This window comes from Heterodontus francisci, chromosome 2, assembly GCF_036365525.1.
Source record: "Heterodontus francisci isolate sHetFra1 chromosome 2, sHetFra1.hap1, whole genome shotgun sequence".
Lineage (NCBI taxonomy): Eukaryota > Metazoa > Chordata > Chondrichthyes > Heterodontiformes > Heterodontidae > Heterodontus > Heterodontus francisci.
In genome coordinates this window covers 114,086,433-114,100,704 of record NC_090372.1, presented here as the reverse complement: position 1 = coordinate 114,100,704, position 14,272 = coordinate 114,086,433, and the positions used below count along the sequence as shown (strand labels likewise).

The following is a 14,272-nucleotide window of genomic DNA, read 5'->3' as shown; positions in this document are numbered from 1 at the left end:
ACCTCCCTCCATTAAAAATTCACAGATGGGGATTTCGCTGATGATTGTACAGTGTTCAGAGTCATTCACAACTTCTCGGATAATGAAGTACTCCATGCCCAGATGCATGAGGACCGGGATGACACAAATCTTGGGCTGATAAGTGATAAGCCACAAATGCACCAAGCGAATGCAAGGCAATGATCTTCTCCATCAGGACAGGCTTGGGAGAGGGAAGGGGTTAACATATTGTGATCATGTAACAAAACCCCAACCCCACCTCATTCCCATTCATTTAAATTTTTACAGATATAAATCAGGCTGCCAACGAGGCTCCCACAAAAGGGTCCTAATTACCATGTAAAAGTCATGGCTTAATGATACCATCAGCACTGTGATTGCTTAAAACTTAACAGTGAGTCAGGAGGAGGCCTGCCAGCAGATCTGAGGTGAGAGATGCTAATTGGCCATGCTAAGTGCTGAAGATCAGCACCACTGAGCATTTCTGTGGGCCAGGAGGAGCAGGAGTCCTCCCCACTTGTGTGGCACAAATGTTATTGCCACTTAAGAGCCCAAGCCTGGTGTTATCCAGGTCCTCTTGCATCTGGGCACGAACTACTTCATTATCCGAGGCCTTACAAGAAAGCCTTCGGCCTGCCCCACCCCTGACCATGGCCTTGATGTCTTTGCTCCCCTTCCCCAATCAAGGCCCAGAGTCTTCAGCCTGTACTGACTGCCTGGATCCACAGGAGTTGAATGCCAGAGGTGAGGTGAGAATGACTGCCCTTGACATCAAGGCAGCATTTGACCAAGTATGGCATCAAGGAGCCCTTGCAAAACTGGAGCCAAAGAGTATCGGGGAAAAACTTTCCACTGGTTGGAGTCATACCTAGCACAAAGGAAGATGGTTGTGATCGTTAAGATCAGCAGGGCCTCCATGCCCCTGGCCTTGCTGGGTTTTCTCCACATTACCGAGTTCCTCTGCACACTCCCCATCTCCCCATTAATATTGGGGTCATTAAGTCAGTTTTGCTCTCCACAGATGTAGCCTGACCTGCTGAGCGTTTCCAGTATTTTCCGTTTTTTTTTCCCGATTTCCGCAGTATTTTAGTTTTTCTTCTTATAAGTTCATTACCATGTAGAACAAGCTACTAAAGGATAAACAGTGTCTGTCATTCCTTTTTACTCACCTCGACTGTTTCTATTTCCTGCTCATCTACTATGTGTATGGTGTCACGGTCTGGTGTCTGATGATTTGCATCAAAAGCTGGTGACACACCAGGGGGTAGTATGGAGCTAGGAATTGAACTGAACAGTGCATCGTTCTCAGGCTCACAGATTCTGCTGAACAGTTTACTTTCAAGTGCTGAAATTGGACAATCACATATTAAAACACTTCCAACATCCTGCATCGTCAAAAGTCCAAAATGCCACCTGCTTTTAAACAAGGAAAAGAGTTTTCTGAGACATTCTCTATCCATTTTGGGAGGTTACATATTTTATTTTTTATGAGCTTTTCTCTTTGTTTTTCATTTCTCTCTTGATCTGCTACCCACTCTCTCAGCTGGAGACAGTTAGGGTGGGTAATCTGTTTCTGGACCTTTGTCAAGATCCTGTGAAACCAGCTGCTAGGAAGTTTACGAGCACAGCCTGAGGTGACTCTCCCACCAGTTTTCCCTCCTGCACTATTGGAAGCATTTGGCCTTCAGTCAATAAATAGTAAAGCTTGCGGAGTACATTACCATGGCAATATAGCTTCTTTCATCAACACTTACATATCCATTACTTTCAGATGTGCAGATTTGGATGGCGTTAGCTGCCTTGTTGTTTTAACATAAAGCTGGTTGTAAGACTATTTTGGAAACTACTGTTTGTGTAACTATAATGGTGTAGAAATAATTGATCCCATTTAGGACAAGGGTGCAACCTTGGGATGGGAGGGAGTGGAAATGAGCCCTAGGCTTCACCCAGCTTGCCGATCTGAGGCCTGGACCATTTTAAACACAGGAATCCTGGCACCCACTTGTACCTGGCACCAATATATTAGACCGGCCAGCGGCGTCAGGCGAGCATAGCAGGAAGCGCAGCTGAGGACACATGGGAACAATCTCTGGAAGTTGGGTTAAGTGACGTGCAGCAGGGGTAGGAACTAGATGATTGCAGTTGAGGAGAGGGCAGCCTAGGGCTCAAGTTTCTTTGGTGGGGCCCAGAGGAGCACTCCTGTTCTTCCTGGCCCACAGGGAACCTTTTAGAAATAATTACCTCTTCAGCTGTCTTCTAGGCCTGCTGCACCTTGCTTGTCTGTCACAAGGGTCTCATTGACTTATCAGATTGTGCCTGTTAAAATGGTACACATCGCAAGGCCTTTGAGAATCAGATTTTAACCTCCTGCATGACTCATTCATGTTGGCTGCACAGGGTAAAAATCAAGACTAATATGATCTTATTTACACACTTTTTATTATTAAAATGTTGGAATTGAAAATTAACTATTTCACGAGATTTTTTTAAGAACTCAATTCCTTATATACTTACTTGGAAGAGTCATAAAGTCATTAATCAGATAAACATGTTCCTCGTCAGGCTCTGATGCAATTAAGTTCATTTCTTTCTTAAAACTGGAGTAGAAAGGATCACTGGTGTTAACTATCCCTATTACAAACACCTCTGTGTGTAGTACATGGGCTTCCATCACTGCCATATCCAGATGAGTCGGATCTCTCTTGTCCGTCTGTCCATCAGTTATTACTAGTGCCACTTTGTGCACATCTTTTCTAGCTGACTTGAAAACCTGGTTTGCCATCTTCATGGCAGTACCAGTGTAGGTGCCTTCTCCTAAGTACTGCATGGCTTGGATTGCTCTCTTGACATTCTCCGGAGTTGTACCTTGCCATAAGTGAGTGATTATTCGTGCTTCAAGACTGTAAAGTATTACACCAATCCGGGTGGCCTCACTGCTATCACTAACTCGATCTATCAGGGCACTAACGAACTCTTTAACAATTTCAAAGTTTTCTGGTCCAACACTTTCAGAACTGTCAATCACAAATACCAATTCGAGTGGCTTTTCTTTGCATTTCTTTCCACATCCTAAAGTGAGAGAATTAAATATCAGCTTTTCAGACATATAATGAAAATCATAACAGCAAAAAAACCTTTAAGCTACAATTGAAGGAGTAATTCCATGATTCCAATGTGGAATTCTTGCTTGCAGCAAGTGTAGATTGGAGATAGGGCTGTCTTGCTGGCACGCTCCTGCTGTGAATATGAGATCATGAAACTACCCCTTTACATTCAATCAGAAAATATGTTGCTACATTCTGGTTCGCTGCTCTTTATTTGGACATAACTGATCTATGAAAAGGTGTAGGAGTAATGGTGAAGGGTGATTGTAAGCCAATCAGTTGAAAGGACAATCTACTGAAAGATTTGCTTCAGTGAAGTGATGCACGTTACATTTTGGAAAGTGAGGAGCTCTGTGCATACGTTTAATTATGCGTGGACAGTACATTCCTTACCTGCCCAGGGAGTCAGCGATATCACTCAGACTAACAACATCAACATTGTAAACAGGCAATAACATATCTTCCAAATGCCACAATTTAATCAGGATGGCCTAATATCGTAGATCAATTTCAATCCTGTCCCACTTTACAAACTTTGGATAGGCATTTCTGAATTTAATATTGGCCACTACCAAATGGCTTTATTTTGTGTTACATATGTTCTGGTGAGGCTTGGTACTATAACAGAAGAATTGGGTCATTAAAGGAATTACTTTTTATGTGCTTATGTGTTTGTCCTGTAACGCTACTTTTATATTATGAGTCTGCCTTTGATGGCAAGAAGACAACCAGCAGCAAGAGCGGCACAGTGGCGCAGTGGTTAGCACTGCAGCCTCACAGCTCCAGTGACCCGGGTTCAAACCTGGGTACTGCCTGTGTGGAGTTTGCAAGTTCGCCCTGTGTTTGCGTGGTTTCCTCCAGGTGCTCCGGTTTCCTCCCACAAGCCAAAAGACTTGCAGGTTGATAGGTAAATTGGCCATTAGCAATTGCCCCTAGTGTAGGTAGGTGGTAGGGAAATATAGGGACAGGTGGGGATGTGGTAGGAATATGGGATTAGTGTAGCACAAATGGGTGGTTGATGGTTAGCACAGACTTGGTGGGCCGAAGGGCCTGTTTCAGTGCTGTATCTCTAAAACTAAAAACTAAATTCTGAAACATAAATGACTCTACTCTCTTCATGTAAACCTTTTGAAATGAGATTTTTACGTGCTGGTTCTGAAGGTGCACATCCAGTTTAGAAATAGCTCTACAGCTCTCAATCTTTTCTGAATGTGACATCACCTGAAATCCAAGACACTAAAAACTTTGAAGGTCAGTTTAATTTAGTAGAAAATGAGAATAATTGTTTAAAAATTACATGTTATATCATATTGTGTCAATTTATACATTTGAACTCACCACAGATTGTTCTGATCAACTTGATTATTTCCTCCCTCTATTAAAAGATGGGAAAATAGTTTTACCTTTGTGCTGTTATTAACTTGAGGCCAAACAGTAAGCTCAACCTTTTAAACGAGACACAATTACCTCATGTCAGATGGTATAGTTTTTCAATCCTTGTGCAAACCCATAAAAATAAAATTGAGTACCATTTACATCCATCCACCAACACATTGCTGCAGAAAACCCTGCACTTTTCATAGCTGGAAAATCAAATTAATTTTGAGGATGATGCATTGAAGCTATCAAGATGATTAAATAATTACCAATAACACTTTCAGCTCACTTGATAAGCTGACAGCCAATTCGGGTTAGTTTGGTGCTGTTCACTGACCTCACAGGCACTCAATTGAGACTGGGGTGGCACAGTGGCGCAGTGGTTAGCACTGCAGCCTCACAGCTCCAGGGACCTGGGTTCAATTCTGGGTACTGCCTGTGTGGAGTTTGCAAGTTCTCCCTGTGACTATGTGGGTTTTCACTGGGTGCTCTGGTTTCCTCCCACAGCCAAAGACTTGCAGGTGATAGGTAAATTGGCCATTGTAAAGTGCCCCTAATGTAGGTAGGTGGTAGGGAATATGGTATTACTGTAGGGTTATTATAAATGGGTGGTTGTTGGTCAGCACAGACTCGGTGTGCCGAAGGGCCTGTTTCAGTGCTGTATCTCTAAATAAATAAATTAATTTAATACACAACTCTTACATATCTAGTAAAGGGGAAACCTTTGTCCAACAGTCTGAACTGGATCTGAATTCTAGTCCCAAGGGTGAAATTTTAACTGAGAATTTCTTTGGAGCAGTTTTGAGTCAATTCCTGGCCATCGATGTACACACATTCAATGTTAAGAAGAGAATCAAAAGTTTAACATAGTGAGATAACTTTCACTAGACTTTTATAACACATTTTCAGGAGTACAAGAACTGCAAATATATAGGGCAGATATTCTTCTTCATTTCGACTGTGGAATTCTCAATTTTCAAGCACAGCAAAAAGAAAATGAAGGAAATCCCTTTGTGTCAGGTCTCTACCTCCAGAACGATGCCCCAGGATTTTCAGTGCATCCCTCGGTTGGTGTAACTGGGTCTACACCTGCAGTAAGTGCAGACCCAGTATTAACATATCAATGAGATGGAAGGTTGCATTCCCAGGCCTCATTTTCCTCTGAGTGTAACTATGGGGCACCAAAACACTGAGAACTCTAAAAAGCTAACAGTGGAGTTTGTACTATGACCCTCCACAGACGGGACAGCTTATCCTCTCTATATAGGTCAGTTGCTGATTTGTTCTCTTAGGCTGCTGGTAAACTTCAGTTCCTTTTTTGGCTATTTTTTTCTGTTCCACTACTGAATTGTGAGTTCTAGAGACATCTTTTGCTAGTGCTAGACTGCTTGCCTATATTGTAAATATTTCATTTTGTTCCTGGATGATCTGGTAGGTCTGCCTTTGGGGCTGAAGGAACAGGGGGAGCAGTGAAGTAGACAGAGCAGTGAAGGAGGAGGGGGAAGTGGAGGAGGAGGGGGAAATGGAGGAGGAAGGGAGGCAGTGAAGGAGGAGAGGGCAGTGAAGGAGGACAGGGGGCAATGAAGTGGGGGGGGGGAAGTGGAGGGGGGAAGTGGAGGAGGAGGGAAGTGGAGGGGGAAGTGAGAAGGGGGGAAGAGGACGAGTGGGAAAGTGGAGGAGGGGGGCAGTGAAGGAGGAGGGGGCAGTGAAGGAGGAGGGGCAATGAAGGAGGATGGGACAATGAAGGAAGAGAGCAGTGAAGGAGGAGGAGGAAGAGTGAAGGAGGAGGGGGAAGTGGAGGAGGAGGGAGAAGTGGAGGAGAGGTGCAGTGAAGGAGGAGAGGTGCAGTGAAGGAGGAGAGGGGCAGTGAAGGAGCAGGGGGAGCAGTGAAGGAGGAGGGGACAGTGAAGAAGTGGGCAGGAGCAACAAAGAAAAGAAGGCATTGCATAGGCGATCCTATCCACTGCAGGGCCTCATGGAGCACTTTACCTACCTCAACCTAACTGAGGAGTAACGTGTGAAGTGTCTACATTTCAACAAAGAGACTGTAATGGAGCTCTGACCTCTGCTGCAGCATAAACTAGAGCCTTAAACCGAGATAATGAATAGCATTGCCTGTGACGGCAAAAGTCACTGTGGAACTTAACGTTTACACCATGGAGTAGTTCCAGGATGCAGTAAGTGATATCAGTGGGATCTCCCAGTTTACTGTACACTGCTGAATCAGGGAGGTGTCTAATGCTCTCCACTTCAGAAGAAACCTCTGTACCATTTGCCCCAGGGACAGAGCAAAGTAGGGCAAAAGAGCACCTGTCTTTGTGTGCATTGCAGGCTTCTCCAAGGTCCATGCAGTCACATTGCGCTGTGTGTTCTCCATTACCAGCCTGGCATCTTTCTCAACAGAAAGGAATACCACTCGCTAATGGTGCAGCTTGTTTGTGACCACAGCCAGGGCACAGTGCAGGTCTGTGCCCGGTTTCCTGGCAGCATCTATGATGCCTTTGTCCTGTGTCAGTCCTGTCTTATCTCTATTCCAGACTATTGGCTTTTTGGTGACGAGATATCCTCTCCAGTCATAATTCATGATTCCTGTCAGGGACTCAGGCACAGATGCAGAGCAGGTCTATAATGAGATCCATGCTGCCACCAGAAATCTGATTTAACAAACCATCAGCTTGCGGAGCGAGTGAAAAAGTTTCAGGACCGGGGTATTTTATCTCCTGGGCCTCATTTAAAACCCACTAGTCTACCGCCCATCAAGAATGGCAGAGCGACTGCCAGCAGGGGAAAATCAGGCAGCCTTGGCCACCGTTTTGCTTACAGGTAAGTGGTATGGAGGGGCTTCGGGACTTTCTTACGATGATGGGAGGGGAGGAGTCCAGGCAACGGAGGCTGCAACTTGCTTTGTGAGCAGCAGAGAAACATTCATGCTTCTTTTAGCCTCAAAAAGAAAGTTATTTCACTTACCTGGAAGGCCACTTCACATTCCCATCAGGCGTTAACTTGGCTCAGCCTGGCAGGAAAGCCTCCACTAGCTTCCCTGCTCAGGCCCCAGTTAGAATGCCATTGATCCTATTTATCAATGTGTCCTATTGGTGTCATAGGAACCCAATTAGCAAAAATGCACGAGGCCTCCACTTGAAATCAGTCGATGATTCATTTGCTGCCAAAATCATATATCGGTGGGAATGAAGAGGGAAATGGAGTCACTCCATTTTAACTTCTCCATCACTCTGTACCTGCTGAGCGGTGCAACTTCAAACTCCCCCCAATGGTTTTTAAAATATTTTTTCCATGTCTGTCTTATTAGATATCAGATTGAATTTGAGATGCATCCAGATATCACAGATATCTTAGACTGGTACTTGTGGAGCTAACAGTATAGCTGTGCTGCTGCTTCAGTATGATTACATGGCAAAACCAAAGGCTGACTAAATTTTTAATGTTGACAAAGAGCCAACAGGACAGTTAGTCCTTTGCTAACACTAAATCATTTAAAAATGAACTTTAAAAATATGACATTGCAACAGTTGCAGTTATCTTGCAGCCTCTGTGCAGCAACTTGTGTGCAAAATCTGTATTGTATATACACACAACTCCAGTAGAGATGGCCATCAAAGTATTAAATATTTCATCAAGGATGGGATGCATTGGTAGTTCTACCCGCCCAATTATCATTCATATTTTGTTGCTATGCCATTTGACTTGGGATGGTATATTGGAAGAAAATCCAGGCCAATATCATCCCATCAGGAAGATTTCACAGTTATTCAGTTCCTGAAACTGTCTGTAATCATCACCTTACCAAGTGTTCGCATGTACTGTTTTTGATTGGCCTTCAAAGGATGCACTCTTAAAAATAAAACATTTTTTGTGACAAAAGGAATGAATGGGAGAGAGGTTCCACGGGGTTCTCTTAATCACTTGCCATACCTTCAGCGGAAACCTTGGAGAAAAGGTATGAATGCTTAAAAATGACCCTTTATGCCTTTTCTCTGGTGTTTTTGTTGATCTTCTGTTAATGTTACAGTGGGAGATCGGGTGAACTATGCAGAAATTCAGGGCCAATTACTATACTGGATGAAGAACTAACTCCCTTAGTACTGTTTACATATTCAAAAAAGAATCATAATTGTGGTATACCCCTAAATAAAACTGAGTAAAATAATTATTTTGTTTTGATGGATACTTACAGTGAGACTTGGTTGACCTTTCTCCCCATGCTTTCCCTACAGTTTTAGAAAATACAAGACATTATTTCCAGTATATACTAAATATTTTCTGAATATGATCATCGTTATTTTGTATAGAAACAAGTATCTTACTGGATCGCCTTTAGCACCAGAGGGTCCATCATCACCTTTGTCTCCTTTCTTCCCTCTTTCACCTTTATATCCACGATCTCCCTATATGAAGTAAAATATTAAAATCAAATAGAATTTCAACTCAAAATGAGACAAAATCTTTTGATTAATATATTAATGTAGGAATGTAATAACAAAAATAGAAATTCTGACAAAGGGTCCCATCTAAACTTTAACCTTTCTCTTTCTGGTGTTGACTCACCTGTTGTACATTTAGTATTTTCTAGTTTATCACAGATTTGCAGCATTTGCTTTCTTTGATTTCCACAAATGTAATATTTGAAGCTTTAAATTGCCCAAACTAGTCATGAATTCTTAGGCATATTATATGGACTAATTCCACGATTTGCCTTCCCAGCAAGGAACGGAGACTACCCCATTGACAGCACAGGTGCGTGGAATAATTTATACAGGACTATTGAGAGATATCTGTCCAAAATAGTTACAAAAACTACAGAAGTTTTGTAGAGCATTTGGTGGGAATTCAAGCAAGAGGACACTTCACCAAGGTTAAATTAGGACATAAAGCATTGCATTTTGGCAAGCCTATACTGGGCAGGAGTCTGTTCTCTGCTTTGCCTTTGGTAGCTGTTCTGAATCTTTGAGGTGTTCTTGGAGCAAAAGTGGAGGCCCAGTGCTGAGGTTGGGAAAGCATGAGGTTCTACACTGTGGTCAGGAAAGTGGAAGCCCCAACATCAAGGCCAGGGAAACAGCTGGCCTGTGGGTGAAGGTTTAATATATAGAAACGATCATGTGTCAGGAGGTGGATATGGGTGCAAGAAATAGGTTGGTGCCATCTAGGGAAGTTCATGGGCACAGGCTAGAACTTAGTCTGCTGAACTGAACGGGTCAAAATGCTCATGGTGAGTTAAGAGGTCGGACATTGTATGAGGTAGTGAATACTGGGTCATGATGGTCATATAACTGATAGGCTTGTGGTACCCTCAGACAATCACATTATGGAAGAATACTGGCAGTATGGATCACATGACTGTAAGACAAATAACCAGATGATACATTTAAGTGGCATTATTTGAAGGATCAATATTGACCAGGCCAGCAGAAGAGTTCCATTGCTTTTCTTGAAATAGTGCCATGGGATCTTTTACAACTATCTGAGAGGGCAGACAGTTTAACATCTCATCCAAAAGGCAGCACCTCCACCTCTGTCGCACTCTTTCAGGATACTGAAGTGTCAGCCTAGATTATCTGCTTAAAATCACTGGAATGGGGTTTCAAACCATAACCTTCTTACTCTGTGATGAGAGCATTACCACTAAGTCAAGGCTGACACTTAAGTCTGTAGCAACATGGCTCACAGAAATCTTAGTGCAAGCACTCGGCACTACTATCACATAGTGCCACAGATGATACAGTCTTGCTTTGTCATTTGTTCATTTTTCAGTATGTGACTAGTGGTGCCCAGGGATCTGTACTAGGCCCTCAGCTTTTCACTATATTTATAAATGACTTAGATTATGGAATAGAGAGCCATATATCCAAGTTTCCTGAAGAAACCAAGTTAGATGGCACAGGAAATAGTGTAGATGGGAGAAGGAAGTTGCAAAGGGACATTGACGGATTAAGTAATTGGGCAAAACTGGCAGATGGAGTTATAGAATCATAGAATGGTTGCAGCATAGAAGGAGACCATTCGGCCTGTTATGTCTGTGCTGGCAACATGGGAAAGTGTGAGGTCATTGACTTTATCTATCTAAAAAAGGTAGACCTGAGTATTTTTCTAAATGGTGAAAAGCTAGGAACAGTGGAAGGAGCAGAGAGATTTAGGGGTCCAAGTACAGAATCACTAATACCTGGTGAACACATACGACAAAAATTTAAGAAGACAAACGGAATATTGACCTTTATCTCAAGGGGGCTGAAATACAAAGGGGTGAAAGTTAATCTACAGTTATATAAACTTCTGTTTAGACCCCATTTAGAGTACTGTGTTCAGTTTTTGACACCACTCTTCAGAAAGAATATATTGGCCTTGGAGTGGGTGCAGTGCATTTCACCAGCATGATACCAGGACTAATAGGGTTAATTATGACAACTGGCTGCATAGTCTAGGCTTGTATTCACTTGAAGATTAAGGGGTGATATAATTGATGTGTTTAAGATGACTAAAGTAGTCGATAGGATAGATAGAGAGAAACTGTTTCCTCTAGTTGAGGAGTCCAGAACAAAGGGGCATAAACTTAATATTAGAGTTAGGCCATTCAGGGGAGATGTCAGGAAGCACTTCTTTACACAAGCAGCACTGGAAATCGGAAACTCTCGCAACAACAACAATTTCTATTTATATTACACCTTTAATGTTCGAAAGCATTCCAATGCAGGTCACAGGAGTGTTATCAAACAAACTTTTACACTGAACCACATAAGGAGATATTTGGGTAAATGACCAGAAGCTTAGTTAAAGAGATAGGATTTAAGGAGGAAAGAGAGTATAGAGGATAAGATGTTTAGGGGGGGAATTCCAGAGCTTAAGACCTCAGCAGCTGAAGACATGGCCACCAGTGGTGGAGCGATTAAAATCAGGGATGAGGAAGAGGCCAGAATTGGAGAAGTGCAGATATCTTGGAGGGTTATGGGGCTGGAGGAGGTTACAGAGATGGGGGGAAGGTCATGGAGGGATTTGAAAACAAGGATGAAGAATTGCTTAGATCAGCAAGCACAGGGATGATATGTGAATGTGACTTAAGAATGTAAGAACATAAGAAATAGGAGCAGGAGTAGGCCTTAACAGCCCCTCAAGCCTGCTCCACCATTCAATAGGATCACGGTTGATCTTCAACCTCAGCTCAACATTCCTGCCTGATTCCCAAATCTCTTGATTCCCTTAGAGTTCAAAAACCTATCAACCTCAGCCTTGAATATACTCAATGATTTAACATCCGCAGCCCTCTAGAGTAGAGAATTTCAAGGATTCACTACCCTCGCTGCAAGTTAAAACTTGGGAAGCAGAATTTTGGATGGTGCCAAGTATATGGAGGATGGAAGATGGGAGGCCGGGCAGGAGTGCATTGGAATACTCAATTCTAAAGGTAACAAAGGCATGGATGAGGGTTTCAACAGCAGATGAGCTGAGGCAGGGCAGAGTCAGGTGATGTTACAGAATTCAAAATAGGCAATCGTAGTGATGGCATGAATATGTGATCGGAAGCTCATCTTGAGGTCAAATACGACACCAAGGTGAACAGTCTCGTTCAACCTCAGATAGTTGCCAGGGAAAGGGATGGAGTTAGTGTCTAGGGAATTTGTGGAGGGGACCAAAGACAATGGCTTGAGTCTTCCCAAAATTTCTACTCCATCAGGATGTCGGATAAGCAGTCCGACAATTTCACAACAGAGGAGTTGAGGGAGGTGGTGGTGAGGTAGAGCTGGGTGTCGTCAACGTACTTGTGGAAATTGGCACTGTGCTTTCAGAAGATGTCACTGGGGGACAGGTAGATGAGAAATAGGAGGGGGTCCAAGGAAAGATCCTTGGGGGACACCAGAGAACGATGCAGGACCAGGAAGAGAAGCCATTGCAGGTGATTCTCTGGTTATGACTGGTTAGATAAGAATGGAACCAGCTGAATGCAGTTCCACCCGGCTGGACGATGGTGGAGAGATGTTGCAGGTGATGGCCAAAAATGTCAAAGACTGCAGGTAGGTCAATAAAGGCAAGGAGGGGTAATTTACTACTGTCACAGTACATAGGATGTCATGTGTGACTCTGATAAAAGCCGTTTCAGTATTTTGGCAGGTGCGGAAACCTGATTGAAAAGATTCAAACATGGAGCTCCGGGAAAGATGGGCACAGATTTGGGGGAAAATAGCACATTCAAGGAGAGAAAAAAGCTGTTGTGGCTCGGTCAATTAAAAATGTCAAAACTGAGATTGATACATTTTTGTTCGGTAAGGGTATTAAGGGTTCGGAACCATGGCAGGAAGATGGATTAAGATACACGCTAACCACGATCTAATTGAATAGCAAAACAGGCTCAAAGGACTGAATTTCCTACTCCTTTTCTTATCTTCTAATAGGCAGGGATTAGATACTATAATAATTGAAGAAAAATAAAAGGTCCAGTTATCTTAAGAATCCACACTGGCATAAGGTTTATTTGCATATTATAAAAACTAGATCTTGAAGAGGCAAATAATGTGATTCAGGTGGCATTAACATTTCAGATAAATAATTAAACATTCTTATAATGAACATTCTAATAGTGACAATCAAATTTTATATACCTTTTGTCCTGGTATACTTTCCCCTGTTGGCCCTCTAGGACCAATCAAACCTGGTGATCCTGGTGCTCCCTGCAGAAAAACCAGTTAAATGATTATGGATTGTGAAAAAGATGTTGAAATTAACCAATTTTTTCGAAATGAAACGTCAATCTTTATATTTAAGTGGTATTGAAAATATCTTCTATTAAATGGGTTTATTCATGTGAGGAGCATCTAGTGTTTCTTCATACTAGAGAGTGCACTAAGTGTTCTGTTATATTCCACTTTGTTTATACATTCAATCTCTCTAGTGATATCTTAATTCATGTAAATATTAAAAAAAGTTGAGTGAAGGTTACATTTCTCCTCATATAATTACATCCTTTGCCATTTTTCTAATACTGATGTTTAAATCTACTTTCCCGCGTCACTCTATGTAAAGTTTGTAAAATAGTCCCTTTAGATTGTTAGCTCTCAGTACAAGTTTATCCTTTCCATGCTGTAATCTGACTGAACAATTAACACCATAAAATGTCAATATTGAAAGAGAAAAATCAGGATTGAATGAGTGCTTGTCATACTGGTTACCTACTCAGCTTTATTACCTTCGGTCCTTGCATGCCCTCTCCTTGAGATCCTTTGGGTCCAGGCGTGCCCATTCTTCCAACAGAACCCTACATAAATTATAAACAGACAGTAGAATTAATCAAATAATATAGTTATATATTAGTATAGACTTACATGGGATTTTCTGGTCACCTTAGCTGTAACTCTTGACTTATGAGTTGTTAGATTGTTCTTGTGGCTATAGAGATAGGGGATAGAGTTTCCGTTAGCTTATACTGGTACTTTTGCCTAAAATGGCAAAGGAATCACGGAATTTCATGCGTAAGTTACATTCAGTGCATGGTGATCTTTTGCGCTGTTTTAAAAAACATTGCGCTGGAAGCCGTCCCCGCCCACAAAACTGGCCGTGCCCCAGATCGGATTAACCACTGTGCTGAGTTTCTGCCAATTGTGCTCATTTGCTCGCAAGAGGACTAAAAGGCTTTTAAATATTTAAAAAAATAAAGTTACTGAGGAACTGACTAATATACACCAATCAAACTAGTAAATCGTTCGGTATAGTTTTTTGATCAATTCTGACAGAAGGTTATCGACCTGAAACCTTAACTCTGTTTCTCTCTCCACAGATATTGCCAGACC

The 14,272-nt window shown here is 42.3% G+C and overlaps 1 protein-coding gene across 4 annotated transcripts in view; it reads right to left on the bottom strand.

The window, feature by feature from the left end:
• The window catches only part of LOC137346255 (collagen alpha-1(XXVIII) chain-like), a 311,231-nt gene that overhangs the window by 31,433 nt on the left and 265,526 nt on the right, over nt 1-14,272 (bottom strand). For all 4 annotated transcript variants that reach the window (XR_010968689.1, XR_010968688.1, XR_010968690.1 and 1 more), the window contains exons 27-33: nt 13,672-13,740; nt 13,088-13,156; nt 8,807-8,887; nt 8,675-8,710; nt 4,443-4,479; nt 2,515-3,069; nt 1,170-1,345 (exon numbers count right to left, since the gene is read on the bottom strand). Coding sequence is in view for 1 of the 4 variants with exons in the window: in XM_068009727.1 (XP_067865828.1) it covers nt 1,170-1,345; nt 2,515-3,069; nt 4,443-4,479; nt 8,675-8,710; nt 8,807-8,887; nt 13,088-13,156; nt 13,672-13,740 (1,023 nt within the window). In the remaining 3 variants the exon portion in view is untranslated. The remainder of the gene's footprint in view (nt 1-1,169; nt 1,346-2,514; nt 3,070-4,442; nt 4,480-8,674; nt 8,711-8,806; nt 8,888-13,087; nt 13,157-13,671; nt 13,741-14,272) is intronic.